The sequence below is a fragment of the Meriones unguiculatus genome, chromosome 20 (assembly GCF_030254825.1).
Source record: "Meriones unguiculatus strain TT.TT164.6M chromosome 20, Bangor_MerUng_6.1, whole genome shotgun sequence".
In the NCBI taxonomy this organism is placed as follows: domain Eukaryota; kingdom Metazoa; phylum Chordata; class Mammalia; order Rodentia; family Muridae; genus Meriones; species Meriones unguiculatus.
Window position 1 is genome coordinate 58,025,452 of NC_083367.1, and position 20,315 is coordinate 58,045,766.

The window sequence follows — 20,315 nt, forward strand, 5'->3', positions numbered from 1 at the left end:
TCTTGGCCACTGTTACTATTCATTATGTTCATCCGAGGCAGAGTTCATAGTTTTACATCTTAATTGCTTAGCTCAGTACATGTTGTACATACTAACTTTTCTTTTTCTCAAGACTGCTAACAATGGGGCAAACAAATAAATAAAACCTTGCTACTCAACAGTTTATCACCACCAAAAATTCCTCTCTTTTTTTTCTCCTTATTTCTCACTGAATATCTTTTGGTAGAAATGTCAGTTTCGGGTGAAATTGCCCAAAATATAGATCAGAGATCTCTCTGGCCTTGGTACTACCAAGCGACAGGCCATTCCGTAAGCAGCAGATGATATCCTACGTTTAGAAGATAGCATCGTTTTAAATCAATTAAAAACCTTTACTGCCTCTGGAAAGAATGTAAACCAGGAGTATAAGCCAGTAAATACACCTTTGGGGTCTCTGCTGGGGTTTCAGACGCCTTCCTGCTCAGCTCCGAGTTGAAAGTGGACACGCCCATTTTTGTACTCTAAAAGCTGACCTAGCACAGGGCCAAGCAACCCACATGGGTAATGGGTCCATGAAGAAGTGTGGTTGACTCATGGGCAGGAGTGTACAATAAGAGGAACACCACTACCCTGCCCAGAAGACAGAAACTCCATCTGAGCAAAGGCAGCCATCCTATCTTGTGGGCAGCTAACCTTCCCTTTGGCAGGCAGGAAGGGCACGGGAGCTTTTGCTTACTTACCAGGCCCATCCCATGGGACAATACTATACTAGCCCTACAGTCAGGACTTTCTTGTGGGGCCTGACACCCAAGCCCACCAAGGCTACACAAGGCTCCCATATTCCCTTCAACAGTTTCTGAAACATATCTGCCTGCGTGGCCCACCTTCCCAGATCACTTAGGTAAATGCCAACACAAGACAAAAATATTTAAATGAACTGTATTTTAAACCGAAATCCACAGCATTTCCACAGCCCAAGGTTTTATCAGACATCGTGTTCTAAAGGTAAGATAAGTTTTAAACCAAATATTAAGCCATTTTTAAGAAAGAGCATACTGCTTCAAACTTGAAGTTGCTGTTAATTTCCTGTTGATACCATTATACTTCAAGTTTCAAAATAAAAAACTTCTACTTTCTCTGTATAGCCTAAAAACAATTATCATAGAAGAATAAAGAGTTCCCTTCAGTACAGTGAGTTGCCTTTTTCATTTGTCCCAACAAGAAAATGTATAACAGTGTCCAATATTTTATGAACCATCTTTCCCGCTAAGTTTTACATTTTTTGATGGGCTCTTCTTTGGCCTATAAGCCGCTGCCTATACACAAAGGAATGGTAAGGTACCTGGAGAAACATGAAACTGTCTGAAACCTTCCCAGGTAAGTGACGTGCCCCTGGGCCAGAACATCTTTGCTATTATTCCTCACTGTCCAGAAATGGCCTGAACCCACATGGGTGAGGCCCTTCATTTCTCAGGGTCTTTCCCCCTGCTTAGGAGAACCTGCTAAGTGGGATTTTCACAAATGTCAAATGGTTGAAAACTGAGGGCGGGTAGGAAGCTTGTAGAGCAAATGCATATACGTGTATCTGATGCACACCGTAACTAGCCTGAGTGCCAGCACCCAACACAGCGTCAGGCCCACACACAGAGCACACGCAACTGACTGATGGGATACAATGCTTTCTTAGCCGTGTGTGTGTGTGTGTGTGTGTGTGTGTGTACAAGTGCAACACAGTGCCACGTACGAAGGTCAGAGGACAACTTGTGGGATTCAGCTCTCTCCTTTTACCCTGTCAGCCCCTGGGGATTGAACTCAGGTTGGTGGGCTTGGTAGCAAGCACCTTCACTTGCTGGGCCATCTCTCTGCCCCCCCCCCTTTTTTTTATCACTTTGACCTTCTGTATAGCTATAGGTTCGTGTAGGAGTCTTAGAAATGTTATTTTCACACACATATGCGCACACACACAAATACCCCCCCACACACACACACAAAACTCTTTCTTTTACTGCCCCCAATTTACACACCTTTTCTACTACAGTTTTTTGGAGGCCTTTTCATAGCCTAGGTCAGTTCTTCTTGCTGAATCAGCACACAGGCTTCAGGAATACCAGGGCCCTCCATGAACTCTATAAATGGTACACAGAGTTTACTCAAAGGACGTAGGGACAAGAGCAACAACTCAGAGACGAGGGACAACATAATAAACTTGGCATTGCAGTGAAATAGGAGACAAATACACATCTGGTAGGAAGACAAATACTTCTGTAATTTCTGTTCTTGTTATCTAGATTTTGTGGAGTCCCAGAGGGGGAAAAATGAAGTTTTGCTCAGTCTCTCTCATCATTAAATATCCCTCCCCATTACCAGATCAATAACTGAATTTTTCTAAAATCACAGAGAGCCCTTCAATTCCGAGCTGGAATTTAGCAACAGAAACTTTTCAACAAGCCATTCCTTGACGCTTTTAAGTCTGTCCCCTGGCTTTACTTAAAGGTCTTTTGATCATCGTAGAGCCCTTTGCCTCAGTGAGGCTGAGACAAAGAAATTCAAAATGAAATCTGTGACATTGTTCCCAATGGAACAACCGCACACTCACACACACACCCCAACTCCACGTGGGCCAGCCTTGAAGCAGGGGCATCAACATTCCAGGAAATCTCTAGGTCAGTTGTCAGCCTTCCCTCACACTTCACTTAAGCAGGCCACCGGCTTTGCCATCCCCGACTCAACAGCGTGGTCTGAGCACTGGGTAGAGCAGAGAGTTTAGCTGTTGAAATGAGAACTGCCTTTAAAACCACAGACGACTGGCTATGGCTACCCAACAGAAAAGATGAGGAACCTGCAAAGGTCAAGATTTTCCAGCGTCCTTCAGGTTTCAGAGCCAGTCTATCTCAAAGCCCAGGCTGCAGGGAATTGCGTCAGGCACTCCACCACGGAGTGCCAGAGTGTACCGGAGCCCTCCTGACTAGCTTTGGTCAACTCCTGAGCATCCAATACACAGTACCAGACCCAACGCAGCACCGGCAAGGCGCCAGAGGCTACACAACTTGGGACTCGCGTGTAGCCTTCCCGAGCACCCCACACAACACGCAAGGCAAACCAGCTGCGTGGACCGCACCCCTCCTTTAAGACCTCTGGGGAGTGACCCCGAATCCTGTGCACTAGAAAGAAATTCACTGGGGTTGACCTCAGTAGCAGCGAGGACTCGTTCTGTGCAGTTGTTATGAAGTGCTAACATTTGGAGTCAATTTGATAGGTTTTAATGACAACTGGACTAGTTTTCAAATAACTTCCCACGCCACGCTCGGGTCTAGGGTGATGATGCACAGGACTGTGAGAAGGGCTCCCGGTGGCCGCACGCCCTCCGGGCTCGACATGCCCAATCGAGGCACGGCGGGGAACCGCATCCTGCGCGCTCCCCGGGGAGGGCCTTTACCTCGAGGCGACTCAGACTGGAGCTCTTGGAGCGCGACTTCTTGCGCAGGTACACGGAGAAGAACCTGCGCACCGTGAACTTCTTCATGCTCAGCTCCATCGCCCCGCGCCCAGCTGCCAGGAGCCGCAGGGCCGGCGGGCGTGCATCCCCGGCACATCCCAGGTTGGGCAGCGCGCGGGCGGGCACGCGCGCCGGGGAACCCGACGCGGTGGCCCTGGGCGCGGATGCGGACTGCAAGCACAAAGGGCAGGCCGCGCCGGCCACCGGGCCCGGGCCCCAGGAGCACTCCCGCGGCGCCTTCGCCTGCGGCCAGGAGTACCAGCTCCCGGCAGCCTGCTCCGCCCATAGACTACACCCAGTGCCCCTCCGACCAACCAGAGTATGCTACTGCGCCACGCCTACAGGCCCGCCCACCAATCAGTGCCCGCCGCAGGCGCTCTTTCTCCTTCAGTGGGAAAACCCACTCCGGACGGCCCCACCCTCATCCCTCTCACCAATCATCACAAACCGTCATGCCCAGGGGCGTCGTCCCCGTAACCCCCTCCAATCAGCGCCTGCTGCCCACTCCTCCCTGTCCTACTACTCCTGCCCTCAGAGTACGGTGCTGTATCGCCCCACCCACTGCCACGGCCACCAATCAGCGCCTACGCCGGTTGTATGCCTAATCAGCAGCTCCTGGCTAGGGCAAGCTGCTCCGGTCTTGTGCCCCGGCCTCGTCTGTCTAAGCTGTTGTGTTCTCCTCTGAACACTCCTGTCTGCTCGGACTGCACACTTTGCATCACGCTTTTTTCCACAGAGCAAAACTTTACTGGTTAGAGACCAAGCACGCTAGAAAAGCCCTACACTCTGATCGCTCCTCCAGCTTACCAGGGAGCCTTTGGGAGAGGACCCCCTCCCGCTTCTCAGTGTTAGAGGCCTTCCTCCTCTCGGTAAGGATGCCTCACGTGGTCGGGGCCAGCAGCTGAGAACAAAGGCTCACATCCGCTCTCTGTGACCTCCGGCTCCATTTATAGACAATTATCCACACAGATGACTTATCAGAGCCCGCAGCAGGAACATCCTGAGTCGCAATCTGAGGGAGCAATCTGAGCTAAGTCCAAATGATCCTTCCTAAACACCCAAAAAGAAAGGCTGAAAGTAATAAAGTCCTGTGCCCTATGGCAGAATGGAAGCGGACTAAGGAAGTGAAGAGCAGCGGGCCCCTGGGGTGTCCTAGGCTTTCCTCTGACCAAAAGCGTTAAGTTCCCTTGGCCTGACTTCCGCGGCTATCTCTGGGGAGATGAGCAGATTGCTCCTCCTGCATTAAACGCAGCCCACTAGGCAGTTACTCAACACTCTCCCTCCAAGACTGCTGGTAATCATAAGGAAAGCAGGATTCAGAAGACCCAACACGCCAGGAAGTCCACCTGGATCAAGAGTCAGGAGGGTCAGGAGTCAATCCTATTTAGAGAGAGCTTTTAGGGACTGCTCTCCCACTGGTGTGGGGCTCCAGAGATGGGCTGCCTGCAGTGTAAGGGTTTGCTGCTTCAGCGGGGGCAGCACACACTGGCTGTGGCCTGTGCTGGTATGCAGTAGCTCTTCATGATGCCTGAGTTACTGGAGGGGCCTTCTGAGGATCAAATCAGGAGTGGGCTGAGATCAGGTCCTCTCAGCAAGGCTTTTTGGTTGCCACCCCCAAGTCCTTAAGAGTTTTTTACTTTATAGTTTCTGAGATAAGGGTCTGTTCCTTCCTTAAGAAGACTTCTAGCAATGGAGAGTGCCTAGTTGGTCATAAACTACTATAGAGGATTGGCTCCTGGAAGTCCTGAATTGGCAAGTCCTTCCTTGTAGAGAGAGCTTAGGGCAGAGAGAGACCTCTGGGTCACATTAGTTCCTGATCTCCCAGATCACGGCTGCTCTCTCCACCAGGAAACTGATCTTTGTTCTCTTTCTATATTTGGAGGCCCCCTGAGCCATGTCAAGTTGCCCTTGGGCCGCTAGGTTCCAGAGCTCACCACTTCTGAGATCTCTTTCGATTTTATAAGAAAATTTGGACACCCCGCAGGTCTCTAAAAACACTGGAAATGAAGCCAAAAGGCAGGCAATGCAAGCTACACCGCAAAGCTAGCATGGAGGGCTGCAGCAACACCCAGGCAGAGCCAGCAGGGCTCAACCATGCTAGCTGAGGTGAGATTTAGGGGGAAGACAGGAGTGCCTCTAGCTGAGGAAAACATCACCATCACTGTTCGGGCTGTGTCCGCCTGGAAGTAGGCTGACTCCCTGTGGGGTTAGTGCTTTGCTGAAGACCATGTCACCTGAAGCTCGGCGGCTGGATCTCACTGAAAAGCACAGGAACACTAATCCCGTGTAACAGCCTCCGGTGAAACCTTCTTCCCCTCGAGACAGAATGAGTGCCGAGGACCGGAGGGACATGCCGCAGAAATAACAAGGTAAAGCCCCATGGAGATGAAAAGAAGGTAGATTGGCCAGCTGGTTGGCCACGCCTTCACATGCCTGTGTCCCCGGCTCAGGACTGAGGGCTGCCACTGTGACCAAGAATTTGGAACTTCGGAGTAATACTGCCCCATCCTTACCCCAACCCCTGGCACACCACACAGTCTGTCCAGGTTTACCTGTGTAGTCAGAGGCTTAGCTACAGGAAACGATGCTGTGTTGGCTGATTGTGGAAACCTTAACATGAGGAATGCTTACATCAGAATACCTCAGTGCACACCTTAAATACACGTAATTCTTATTTGTAAAGTTCCTCTCAGTAAAGCTGGGAAATGCAAAGAAAGCAGGAGGAAGGAAGTGGAAATTAACAATGGTAACACTGAGAGAAGAAAAACCACAGTGGTCATGGGACTAAGAGGGAAAGAGGGGCTAGGCTGGCCCAATCCTAAGGAGAAGGCAGAAATGAGTATCACACCTCAAGCTACAGAGACAGGTGGGAGGAGATATAGGCTGATCAGTATAGGAAAGCCAAGAGAGACTAGGCGAGCCTAACAGAAGTAGGAATGCATGGAAAAGGAATCATTACATTCACGGCCTGAGAGAACAAACGTGAGGCAAAGCGGAGGAGGGGGCTCTTCTGTCTCTGGGTGCTAACGTGATTCTAGAGCTGCATGGCTAGCTTGGAACCATGAGGGACCCGGCTGTCATGCTAAGCATGCTGTAGCTAAACACTAGGACATGTAGGATCTCTGATCATCCTGTTGAGATGCTACATTAACCAGTTCTGGGGCCAAACTTCTTTGAGTACTATTCCCATGAAAAATAGGAAATTTCTATTAAGTTTTCTGATATTTTTCAGCCGAAAGAACAGCATTTGATATGTTAAGCAAGAGATTCATTTGCTCAGTTGGTTTATCTAGACGTGTCTAGTGATCAAATCTAAATTTTGTGAAAATTATTTAAAGGTTCTTCTAATAGGCACGATAGTGATAGAACACCGCGGTAGAAAATACAGTGGAGCCGCGACTAGTCGTGCTCGGAGGACAGGAGAATCACTAAAGTACGTTCTCCCACAGGCAGGACACGGAGTAATCTCAGCTCAGCACTGTGTTCCCTCTCCAGACCACAGACTGAAGAAGACCTATCAGCAGATGCGTCTTCTCTGATTCAGGGGCACACGCTGACTTTTGAGGAAGACTAGCACACACCGGGTCCCTTTGCAGAGCATGGCTTTTCGGGTACAAAGAGAAAGACGGGAAAATAAAGAGCATCCTCCACAGAGGCCCCGAGGTGGAAGGCACAGTAATTGTGGCCTCATTGTGTGGCCAAAGCATGAGCTCAAGGTGTGACAGCTGGAAGACAGTGACATTTTTTTTTTCCAAACAAAGGAGACATGATAAGAAGCAGTGGATGGCACCTATGGGAATACATCTTCGTGTTGGAATGTTTTCTCTGCAACAGGGTGCAGAGTAGAGAATCATTGAGAAGTGGAAACAGATTCTGTAAAAGAGAATGATGACAACTTGGGGGAATGATAGTGTCTAAGAATTACAGAGGGTGAGCTACAAAGTTCTACAGCATGGACCAGAAAGAGTGTGAGGAGAGAGGACAGCTCCTGGACACATCTTCATTCCCAGGCTCCACTTTCATGTGTCCTCCGGCTTCTTGGTGTCATTAGCTCAGAGGCAATCACTCAGGATTCTCATGGCTCCCTACAAAGCCACAGCTTCAATGTCACCTGTGTTTGACCCAAAGTAACTGGGACTCAGGAAAGAAAAACACTGTGACTTCTGAGGGGAGAGAAAACACAGCTCTCACACACGGGCACATCACTTTCTTAAAGTTTTATCTTGTTTTCACACTTAAATATCTCACATCCTTAAAAGCACAGCAAATAATATCTACTAATCAAGAACTGAGACAATTTAAAAATCAAAATTTAGTTAAGACCTGCGATCACAAAAGCCTACTGTAGTATAATGAGACCGACTGCTTCTGCTGTGAATGTTTGTGTTAGGAATTTATTTTTGTGATTTCCTCATTATTAATCAGTTCTCTCCTGAATACATTTGAATGTGACTTAGAGAGGAGAAACCTGATGACTAGCAGAGAGTGATGGCTGCTGCTGGGCGCTGCAGTGTCATTATCCTGTGTCTCCATTAACTGCTTCTGTGCCCCACCCAGTGCCAAGCTTGGAGACTCAAGGGGAAAGGTAGCCAAGGCTGTGGTCACAAGGTGATCTGCATGGCAAGAAAGCCCTGGGAGCCTCAGAAAAAGCCTGAGGTTCAGCCGGGAAACAAGAGGCAGCGTCTGGGTTCACCCCAGAAGATAAGGTCAAGTTGGCCAGGTGACAGCGAGGAAATGCTAAAGAGCCAGGAAGCACCGTCCCAAAGACTGCTCTACCTGCTAAGCAGGTATGTTAGGCGCTGTATGGGAAGGGAAAGAGAGTGGAGGGTCCCAAGGCAGAGAGCTCTGGACAGAGTTTGCACGTGGTGACTTTGAGGAGCCCTAGAAGCTCGGCAGGAGCCCGCCCTGGCGAATCCTAATTGTGAGCATCTTCATCCTTCCACTCTACCCCTGGCCAGCTGATGCTGTTCTCAGCCATCCTGAGCTCATATTACCTGTCCACACCGCACTGGGAGCAGTGAGTTCTGGCCAGATACAAATGGGTTCTGCACTCCTTGCTAAAGACGCCATAGGCCCCTACCTCCTTGCCGACCAAGCAGAACCCTAACTCCTCACTATACAAACCCCCTGGGCCTCCTGCATCCTGCCTACCGCCCTTCGATGCACCAGGCTCAACCCCGGCTTTCTTCCTGGTCCCTGGATGTGTGGAGTGTTTATTCTGTGGATAATGGGGGAGGTAAGAAATATGGCAAGAACTGGTGGACCAGACAGCCCTTCCACTATCTGCATGAACACACCCTTGACAGAAGCTCAAGCCGAAAACATACAACTCATGCCTGTGTGCCCAACAGAAATCATCACAGACATTCTCTAGAACAGTGGCTCTCAACCTCCCTAAGGCTGCGACACTGGAATACAGTTCCTCGTGTTGTAGTGATGCCAACCATAAAATTATTTTCATTGATACACTATTATAAACCGTAATGTAAGTATCTGATATGTAAGATATCTAATGTACCACTCCTGCTAAAGAGTCATTTGACCCCCCCAAAGGAGTCGTGACTTACAGCATGAGAACCGCTGCTCTAAAGAAAGCCAGGAAGCAGAGAATCCCTCTGACTTGGGACCACAGGCATGCAGCCCCTAACCCACAAAGAAACCCACATCAGTCCAAAGCAAAAGACCCAGCATCAGATGTGTGATGACTCAGCTGGTGGACGGGTCTGATGCACATTAGATAAGATGACCAAATGCAATATGTCCAAGGAAATTAAAGCAAGATTTGCAAACATGATTACAGACAGGACCACAAAGTGACTAATCAGATATAAAGCCAAGGGAGGAAAGATGTGACACTTGACAAGTTCGATATGGCCAGCATAAGAGCGTTGTTCACCGGAAGTGGATCAGACAGAGTGAAGCAGGTAAAGGGCAGGTTTCACACAAGGGGAGGGGGGCTCTAAAGTTAGATTTCTACATGCTTTTGCGGTCCCATGTCCCAACCTGTGCTTTGCCAGGCCCTGTTACTGAATCCTACCCACTCCTGAAATGAGAGCCAGGCCTAGTTTCCCAGCCTCTCCATTCGTATCTAAGAGATCCCTCAGGACAGTCAGCTGTACTTGCAAGACTTCTCAGGCCCCTCCAATCCAACCCTCTCTCATAGTTTTTCCAGAGACAGTTACCTGGCTACAGCCTTCACCACCTGCTAGCATCCCATCACCAAACTGACTAGGCCAGCAGGTACACCCACAGCTCCAGGGACTTCTAGAGGGTGCTCCCCAGAGCATAGTAGGCTCCTCTGAAGGACGCGAACTCCGCCCCCTGTATGTTGGCACCTGCAAAGATGAGCTACCAGGACCTGTGATGAAAAGGCCTTGGCCTCTGCCTAGGCCATCTTCTCTGTTTCCCTATCTTTGCCTTCCACTCCAGGGGGTCTGTTGGGTGCTTGCTTGGTACCATTTTTGCCTGGTGTGTAGTATTGCAGCTTTCTACAGCCTTGCCTACATCTCATGCCAACACTAAATGACCCAGGTCAACATCACATTATTATATTCTACTCCTGTTATTTCCTGAGATTTACTTGCTATGAAGGGCTGGGGTTCACAGTTTTTGCTTTATCTTTGCAACACATTAATCTAACAAATAAGCACAAAGAACCCTGCTCTCTGCAATGCGGACACCGAGGCCTGGCAAAGCGAGGTGAGGCAACTGGTCAACTAAAAGAAAAGGAACTTTTTCTCTCACCCCCAAGTCTGGGCATGAATTATAGAGGAACTCTGAAGTGGGACTGGTTGCGGGACGGGGGGGGGGGGGTGCTTACAGGAAACAGGAAGCAGGCTGAAACTATAGCAGGAAGGACCCTGTAACTTGAAAGGGAGGGAAAAAGCTTTTCATAATAGAAAAGTATGAAAAATCTGGAATGGGTTCAAAAGAGAATGTAAATTCTTTGCTAGATTTTTTTTTTTTTGCCATAGATCTTCATCATTTAAAAATATTTCATAGACAAAAACAGTATGACACGGAGCACATCCATGTGAGACAGACAAAATGAGCAAACAGAAACTTTGAAAGCCATAGGGCGGAAGGGGGTGCCACCTCACACACACACACACACACACACACACACACACACACACACGTATACACACACTCACACTCACTCACTCACTCAATGGTCAGAAAACCAAGGGAGGAATTTTCAGGATGGAGATGAGGTAAGGCGGGGAATTCTAAGCCATATGTTTGAAGACATTTGTAAATTCAGTCTTTCTGGGAAATATACAAATAATGACTAAAATAAGGAGAACTCTTTTATTGACTCATAGCTGGCCCTGAGGTCCATGTGACTGTCTGTCACACAGGCCAAAGATTTCCCCGAAGAATCTGGAGAGAGTACTAGTGGCACACAAGGGAAGAAGTTATGTTCATCTGTCCCAAAGGTAGTATCCCTAAATGTCAGCAGGTGAACCAGGAACAGGCCTGTGGTGAAGGACGCTGCCATGTCTGGCATGAGACCTAGAAGACACAAGGGGAGACCCCAGCCTCCGCTTGTTATGAAGCTATCACAACACTTGTTTTTAAGCTCCAGGTCAGTAACATGTAAAGCTTACTCAGAAGGGCATGTAAATGCATGCTGGACATGTGTTCTTCAGACACATGCCATAGTAAACACAGAGCTCCAGCACGCGTGAGCTCATGGTCTTGAGTTGATGCTTCCCTGTGAGCATGAGTCAGTGGAGGTGACAAGCAGGTGAAATGTCTATTAGAATGCTGTAGAATATGTTCAACTAATACCTTTGGGGAGAAAAGAAAAGGCAGACTTCAAAGAATTACAAGGAAACTAGATGGTGTAAAATGAGGAAAATCGATGTTGCAAGAAGACCAAACTTGCTTGTTAAGAGAAGTAACACTTGAAGACTGAAACTGTAATAATTTACTTTAAAGCTGATAGATAAATACGTCAGTTTAGAACATTAAAAAGAAGTGAAAGATCAGTTTGGGGAAAATCCTAGAAAAGGCTGGTAAAGGAGACAGTAGAGCTGAGACAGACAGAATGTGAAAGACAGGAAACACAAAAAGAGTATGAGGCAGGGAGGACGGTCCTGTACGCCCCAGTCTTCAATGAAAGAGAACCAAAGAAAGATTGAAAATGATTCAAAGAAGTAAGGCAGTAGGTGAGAATGTTTCAAAAGTGATTAGAATCTACCAATGGTCTTATTTACAAAGGTCTGATAATTCCAAGGAGGATTAGGTAGGATGAACCCACACCTAAATCCTGCATAATAACAAAAGCAGGCAAACAGGAAACAAGGCAGATTTAACTGAGGATGAATTCTTAGAGAGGGAGCCCATCACCATTTCAGAAAATGCACTGTGAGCCAGGGAGAAGGCAGCAATTTGTGTAAGATACTGAGAGAATAGACTGAGGAAACAATTTCAGCCTCAAATGCTCTCCCTGCAAAGAAATCATTTCCGTGAACAAGAAAGACCTTTGCTCAGAAGCAACCTGAGGACTGCACAACCAATAAAATCTTAAGAGTAATGCTAACCACATAAGAACTGGATAAGCAGGAATTAAAATATTGTATAACGTGTTTATTTAAATCAAGTTACAAATAAAGTCCTGGTTTTAAAAATGCACACATACATGGCTCAGTGGGCAGAGGTGCTTGCTGCCAGGACTGACAACCTAAGTTTGATCCCAGGCTTCTACATGCAATTTTGACCTCTACACACTCAACTTTGAGTGATTGTACACACATACACGCATAAACACACATACACACAAGAGTGCGCATGCAAATGCGTGAACACACTAATAACTAAATGATAAAAATATAAGTTAGATCATACAGAAGGACCATAATCTGAGTTCAAGCCTTATCTTTGTATTTTTCTAGAGATCAATAAAGAGGCCAAATAATTTCAGGTAAAGGTATAATTGTTAAGTACCTAGAGTAATCAATCAGAATATAAATCCAATGTTAAAGCACCACACTAACAAAAGTAAAAGCATAACATGAGAAAAAAATTTCAAAAGAAATAAAGAACAACAAAAATAAAACCCTAAAAGCCAGATAAAAAGAAAAGATGGGCTTGGGAGTGGCCACCAGCATGGATCAGAGTGTCTCTGCCTCCTACTAGCCGTTTCTCAGAATGGTATATAGGAGGCAACCTGGAAAAAGAAAGTTTCCTCTAGGACAAGAGTAGGTATGCAAAACTAAGCTTGATGCTCCTCAACCGGAAAGCAGCGATGTGAGTCCAGCACCTCTCTGGCCCCTGTGTATTCCATTAGGACCTGTGGAGCAAGGGCACAGTGTGGATGGAGTCCCATGACTGCCTGCTCCTTGAGTGGAGCAGCCCCTGGCCTCTCATCCGGGAAGCTCCTATTTCCTTCCACTACCCCCAAACAATGCTGATTATTAGTTTGTCTACAAGGCAAGGTCAGATTCTGCACTTCACATTTTAAAAAGTAGGAGAAACATTGTTTAAACACTAACATTTGCAATCAATATTAATGTGCCAGATTCTCCAGTTAAAAGACAGACTGTCAAACTGGCTTAAAATAGTACAACTTAGCTATAGAGATAGTGCTAAAACAAGACGTGGAAAATTTCAAGCAGAAGAATGGAAAAAAAAAAGATACCACTCAATTAGCAACAAAAAAGACAGCCTCCACACAGAAGCAGGAATGGACAAAAGACACTACTTACTCAGTGATTAAGAGTCAGCCACAGGGCAGGTGAAATCACCTACATTTGCACATCCCAAGTAATAACATCAGAAGATACTGGCCAAACACCAACAGAACTAAACCATCCTGACACACCCATCACCTTTTGGAGAAATCATAACACTTCCCTCAACAAACGAAAAAAAAAGCTAACAGAAAAAAAATCACTGTGTGTTTGGATAGTGAAATCACACACTTAAGAAAGCTGATTTTGTGTGCATGTATAGTACACAATGTCCAGGTGAGTTAGGTATATGTTTTTAAGTACACATGTATTTTTAAAAGCCTGTATTGTACTTTAGGCCACAAAGCATGTATCACTAACATATCTACAAGATAACCGCACTGTAATTGCTGCTGTAAGAACTGACTTTTCATACCATACTATAAAAATAATGTTAGCTCCATAACTAATTAAAAATAATTCAAATGATTATCAACTTTTTTATTTTCCTGAGACAGGGCATCATGATATAATCCAGGCTGATCTGGATCTTACTATGTAGCCCAAGCTGGCCTTAAACCCTCAATAATCCTCCTGCCTCAGTCCTCTGGGTTCTGTGACTCCAGACATGAGCCAAGATACTTTGCTAATATTGGCAATGTTAAAAGGCAAACTTTAATAACCTTGAATCAAAAAGTACCTTACAATAAAGATTAGAGATTGCTTGGATTTAAGACATTAAAAACACACAATTAAGTTGGAATTGAAGGTACTATAGTTCTCAATGTTTCCATTAGAAGGGTGCTTGAAACAGTCAGTTAAACATAGAATTTAAATACTAAAGAAAGAGGGCAGAAGAATGGGCCTCGGTAGTATAGAAGAAAGAAAATAATAAAATCAATAATCAAAATAAATTTAGAAATAAAAGTAGATAATATAATTCAAAGGTGTGCCTAAAAAGTTAGTTTTAGCATACGTTTTGTGGGGTACTAAAAGGGCAAGGATGGCCAACAGAGGCATGTAAGACAGCTAGTCAGGGGCGTGTCCCTTTCATGTGTCTAAGCCAATCACACAGTTGCTCACACATAGAGGTTAGGTGTCCACACATGCTCTCAGCACGCTACCACATCCTGAAAGTTCGAACAAGGCTGCCAATCCTGTGCTAGCTCCATGGAAATCGCCGGTGAAGACATGGAGACTGCTGCTGGCTCTCCGTGCTTACCTCACCCCATTCTCCCGTGCTCCCTGAGTTCCAACCACAGAGAACTCTTTCTGTTCTTCAGACACGCCGGGTATATACATCCTGCTACCCCCTTGCAACTCACGCACTACAGAGGCCCAGAATCCCCGTCAAGACCTGCTCTCTGGCATCAGTCCTTCAGAGATGCTCCCATGAGGCCCCAGAGCCCATCACACCTCCTGGCAGATGTCGCTCTGGTGAACTGAGCCCCTCATATGGGAAGCTTAGAACTCTGGCATCTGTGTGTGGTCACTTGGGATGCCCCTATCCCAGAGACTCTGTGAGGGTGTGGATCACATTTGCTTTCCAAACCACTGCACACAGTGCCTGCTTCTCACATCTGTCCTGACAGCCAGAGAGATGCCCTGCTTTCTGGACACGGTGTACTTTTGATGCAGGAGGAAAATGAATGTGGGAGTGGCCTAGAGAACCTGCCTGTCTCCCTTCCTTTCTCTCTCGCGCTTTTTTAATTATTATTTTATTAAATTTATTTATTTTACAGCCCCCTTACTCCTCTCTTCCTGGTCCAACCTTCCCACCCTCTTCCTCCTTTCCCTCCTCCCTGTCTCCTCAGAAAAGGGAACCCTCCCTGCTTACTAACCTACCCCAATACATCAAATATAAACGTATCCTCTTCCACTGAGGCCAGACAAGGCAGCTAGCTAGGGGAAAGTGATCCAAAAGCAGACAACAGAGTCTATGTCAGATAGGATCCCTATTCCACTTACTATGGAACACACATGAAGACTAAGCTGCTCATTAGTTACACATGTGTCATGGGCTTAGTTCCAGTCCATGCATGCTCTTTGGCTGGTGTTTGGGTCTCTGTAAGCCCCTATGGGCTCAGGTTAGTTGACACTGTTGGTCTTCTTTTGGAGTTCTTGTCCCCTCCGGGTCCCCCTATTCTTCCCCTCGCTTTTCCACAAGACTCCCATGCTCTGACCAATGTTTGGCCTTGGGTCTCAGCATCTGTTTTGATCCACTGATGGGTGAAGCCTCTCAGAGGACCATACAGCTCAGGCACTAAAATTAACGATTAATAAATGGGACCTCATGAAACTGAAAAGCTTCTGTAAGGCAAAGAACACCATCAAAAGGACAAAATGGCAGCTTGCAGAATGGGAAAGATCTTCACCAACCCTACATCTGACAGAGGTCTAATATCTAAAATATGCAAAGAATTCAAGAAATAAAACACCAACAAAACAAGTAACCCAATTAAAAAATGAAGTACAGAGCTAAACAGCATACTCAACAAAGGAATATGAAGCGCTCAAAGAAATGCTCAACATCCTTAGTCATCAGGGAAATGCAAATCAAAATGACTCTGAGATTCCATCTTACACCCATCAGAATGGCTAAGATCAAAACCTCAAGTGACAGCACATGCTAGAGAGGATGTGGAGAAAGGGGAACACTTAACCATTGCTGGTGGGAGTGCAAACTTGTACAACTACTTTGGAAATCAATCTAGCACTTTCTCAGAAAATTGGAAATAGTTCTACCTCAAGACCCAACCATACCACTCCTAGGCATAAAACGTAAAAGATTCTCTATCACACAACAAGGACACTTGCTCAACTATGCTCATAGCAGCTTTGTAATAGCCAGAATCTGGAAACAACCTAGATGTCCCTCAACCAAAGAATGGCTAAAGAAAATGTGGCACATCTACACAGTGGAATACTACTCAGCTAAAAACAAAGCTCTCATGCAATCTGTATGCAAATGGGTGAAACTAGAAAATATCATCCTGAGTAAGGTAACCCAGACCCAGAAAGACACATGGCATGTGTCTTTATAAGGCACATGTGTCACTTATAAGTGAATATTAGCCATATAGGATAGTATACTACAAGCCACAGACCCCAAGCAAGTAACAAGGAGGGCCTAAGGGAGCATGCTTGAATCCCACTCAGAAGAGAGATGAAATGTATATCAAAAGTGGCTGAAGAGGGGAAACTCTCTTCATCAAAGAGAGAGTGTGGGGATGGGAACAAGGGTTGAGATCAGATGTGGGGAGAGCAGGGAGGCGAGAGATCTGGGAGAGAGAAAAGAAACTGAGATGGGGAGTACATCTCTGAGACAAGATGGAGACCTGGGACAGGGTAGGATCCTGTGAGGATATGGGGGTGACTCTAGCTGAGACTCCTAGCTGCAGGGGACATGGAGACTAAAGTGGCCACTTCCTAGCCAGGCAGGACTTCCAGTGGAGGGAGGGGGATTCCAACCCACCCACAAAACCTTCGACTCAAAATTTACCCTGCCTGCAAGGTATTCAGGGAGAAAGATGGAGCAGAGATTGAGGGAATAGCCAACCAATGACTGTCCCAACCTGAGACCCACCCCATAGGAGAAAGCCAGCCCTGACACTGTTAATGACGCTCTGCTGTGCTTGCCGACAGGAGCCTAGCATGCCTTTCTCTATTTTTAAGGCAATAACAGCCTTGAGTGAACATGAATGGTAATTTTAGGCTGTGAAGGACACACAGTAGGTACTTTCTAGAGAGGCATTTTTCATCAGGGAACAAGCACCACCACCGTTATACCTCCTAAGGCTCCCAGCCCTAACACCATTTCTGTAACTCACTGTGGTGGGGCTTCCTTCCTAGACTACCTATCTGGGATTCTGGAGCCAGAGCAGGATGCTCCATACCCTTTCCTCTCTCCATCTTCAGAAAGCAACTGCCCTGAGCCAATCTCCTTAGTCTCCTTAGGGAAAGACTAGACTTATGGCGAAACCATGAAGGGATGTTGCAGGCATATTTTGGCTTGGAAATTTTTGAATAGTCTAAATACATAAAAAAAAAAAAAATCCAAAAGAAATTAAGGCCTTGGGAAGTTACCATGTCCATAGAGTGTTAACACAACTACCGTAGCTGTTTGTTTGTTTTGTTTTGTTTTGGGACAGGGTTTCTCTGTGTAACCCTAGCTGTCCTAGAACTCACTCTGTAGACCTGGCTGGCTTGGAACTCAGAGATCAGCCTATCTCTGCCCTCTCCTCCCCCACCTAGTGCTGGAATTAAAGGCATGCACCACCGCCCCTCCCTGGCTAGTGTTGTTATCTTAGTTATGTCCCTCAGAAAGAGAAGTGGCAGTCCTAACCTTTGTACTAACAAATACAGCCTAAGTCAGAAACAGGGTCTTAGCAGATAAAACCAACTGAAGATGAGGTTATAACTGGTGTAGGGTTGATCCTAAATTCAATATGGTGGGTGTTTTCAGAAGGCCAGAGGGAGAGACTAAGGAGCAGAGACAGGAAGGGAGGGAGGGAGGAAAGGAAGGGTAGGTGAGAGACTAGAGTTGTATACTTCCAAGCCTGGGAAAGCAACTAAGTGAGAAGACGGCATGTCCTCTAAAGCCTTCAGAGAAAGCTGGCCCAAGTTCAGTCTGTAAGCAGCCTTCCACAGAGAATAAATCTCTATTGTTCTAAGTGGCCCAGCTTGTGGAAGGTTGCCATGGCAACCGTGGGAAACCAACAACATAAACTGCATTCTTTGAGGCTAACTATTGAACTTCACATCTGACAAAAACTTGACCTTAATAGCATAGAGAAGTAGTCACCTTTCAGAGTTTACATGGCAGGAACAGTTGTCAGCAAGACTGCCAATGTGGGCTGCAGCAGGACCAGGCTTCAGTCTCCTTTGGGTCTTGTGAGATCCCAGTGGAGACAAGGTGATGCAAAGGCGTATGCTCCAATGCAGCCATCTCCCACCGTTGCCCATAGGCTCCCCATTGCCTCCTTCCTCACTGGTCAGCCCACCCCCCCTTTCCTCTCTGGCGTGTATCCTTCCATCCCCAGCCTGCAGTAAGCCTGTCTGACTTCTGGATCTACGTAGAGATGGAGGCCAGCTCCAAGGCCAGCCTGGCCATGACAACAAAAGAAGCAAATCCAAAGCCCACACTGGATTCAGACTTCTCCGTATGTACTTCCCTGAGCATGTTTAAGAACTAAGCTTTCCATGTAAGTCCATAAATTGAACACGGGCATTAACTGCCTTAATTCACAAACACGACCAACAGCTTGCACACTAATGCTTCAGCTTTCACTTCCTCGACCTGTCAGGTCTCTCTGTCTCTGTGCTCTCCCTCCCCTCCCCCCGTGTACATGTGCATGTACAAGAAACCTATCTAAAAGTAATGCTTCTTAACTTAGTATGAGCTTGTCTTCCAGGAAGCATGTGGCCACATGTAGATATTTTAGATCGTGGGGAAGGGAACTTCCCCCACTGACCTCCAGCAATGGAGATGGGTACCACCCAACCTCCTACTGCTGCTCCCGAGAGGCTGTGGTCCAAAGTGAGGTCACACCATTGCCAGCACACTGTGACCTCTCTTGTTTATCATCATTGCTTTGAGATCTAACAGGAGCCAGGACTTGAATGTCTATTAAGTGAATGTTCACTTAATACATTTATAAAAGCAAACTGTGACATGCTTATCCCAAGTGTGGGGCACATGCTTGAAAACCCCACCCCTCAGTGGCTGATGTGGGAAGATTTTGACTTGGGCTACTCAGCAAGACTTTGTCTTAAAGTTTGAAAATAAAATTTCAGTTATTCACCCAGCGGAGACATTTTTTATTTTACTCCAAGGGTTAAATGTTCTAGAATGATCCTGAAACATGTTTGAAAATGTCAGAGCAACTGTACGAGATGTATAAAGACATGGTGAAATTTGGATATGAGAACCTTCAGGGCCCAGGAGCCACCTGAACCTGCCCTAACACTCCAGAGATGTGTGACTGCGTCCTTTCTCTCACAGCTCTCCTGTGCAGAGCAGATCTTGGAGTGCCACACAACCAGCTCCACACAGTCAACAACAGCCATAGGACCCACGACCTAAGGTACCTGTACCGTCTTTCTACCCATCAGCTCAAGAAAGAAGGTCTTTGACTCCCTGGCCATTTACCAGAAGGAAAGCTGCCTGGGCAGACACACAGAACACAGGAGAGGAGCCCTTTCCCAAATGGAAAAAAAGGAAAAACAAACAAAAAGCAAAAACCTAAATTACACCAGCAATAAAGTTACAGGATGGAGGTCAGAGGTGGCTTTTTAAATTTTTTTATTTTTTGTAATTGCAATTTTTTTTTATTATTTATTTTATGTATGAGTGTTCTGTGTGACCTGCATGCCAGAAGAGGGCATCAGACCCCAGTATAGGTGGCTGGGAGCCACCAAGTGGTTGCTGGGAATTGAACCCAGGACCTCTGGAAGAGCAGACAGTGCTCTTAACCGCTGAGCCATCTCTCCAGCCTGTAATTGCAATTTTTTAACTTTTTTTTTAATAATTTATTTACTTTACACCCAATTATAACCCCCTCTCTTGTCTCCTCCTGGTTCTACCCTTACTTTCTTTTCCCCCCATCCCTTCCCCTAGTCCTCAGAAAGGGGGAGCCCTCTTCCCCTACCATCTGACTCTAGCCTATCAAGTCTCATCAGGACTGCCTGTTTCCTCTACCTCTGTGGCCTGGCCAGGATGCCCCACTGGGGGCAAGTTATCAAAGAGCAGATAGCAGAGTCCATGTCAGAGACAGCCCCTGCTAGGTAACCCACAGGGAGACTGAGCTGCCTATGGGATGCATCTGAGCACATGGTCTAGTTCATCTCCATGGATGGTCCTTGACTGGTGCATCAGTCTCTGCAGGACCCCCCGGGCCTAGATTTGATGGCTTTTTTGGTCTCCTTATGGAGCTCCTGTCCCCTCTGGGTCCTTCTATCCCCTCGTTCTTCCATGCAACTCCCAGTGTTCTGTTTGGCTGTGAGTCTTAGCATCTGCTTTGATCCCCTGCTGGGAGGAGTATTTTAGAGGACATGTGTGGTAGGCTCCCATCCTGTTCCCCAGAGGTGGCCTGTTCTCCTACAGGGAGAGGAGAGCTCAAGACTGGGGTGGGGGCTTTAGCTAAGTTCCAGATGCTCTTCTT

At 46.7% G+C, this 20,315-nt stretch overlaps 1 protein-coding gene across 3 annotated transcripts in view; it reads right to left on the reverse strand.

Moving 5' to 3' along the window:
* Window positions 1-20,315, reverse strand: part of Rps6ka2 (ribosomal protein S6 kinase A2) — a 277,507-nt gene that overhangs the window by 141,059 nt on the left and 116,133 nt on the right. Inside the window, exon 1 of one of the 3 annotated variants that reach the window (XM_060373461.1) lies at window positions 3,416-3,754. The exons of the other annotated variants lie outside the window; for them this stretch is intronic. Coding sequence (XP_060229444.1) covers window positions 3,416-3,514 — 99 coding nt within the window. The 5' untranslated portion in view covers window positions 3,515-3,754. Of the gene's footprint in view, window positions 1-3,415; window positions 3,755-20,315 lie in introns of those variants that run through there. 3 annotated transcript variants of the gene reach the window in all.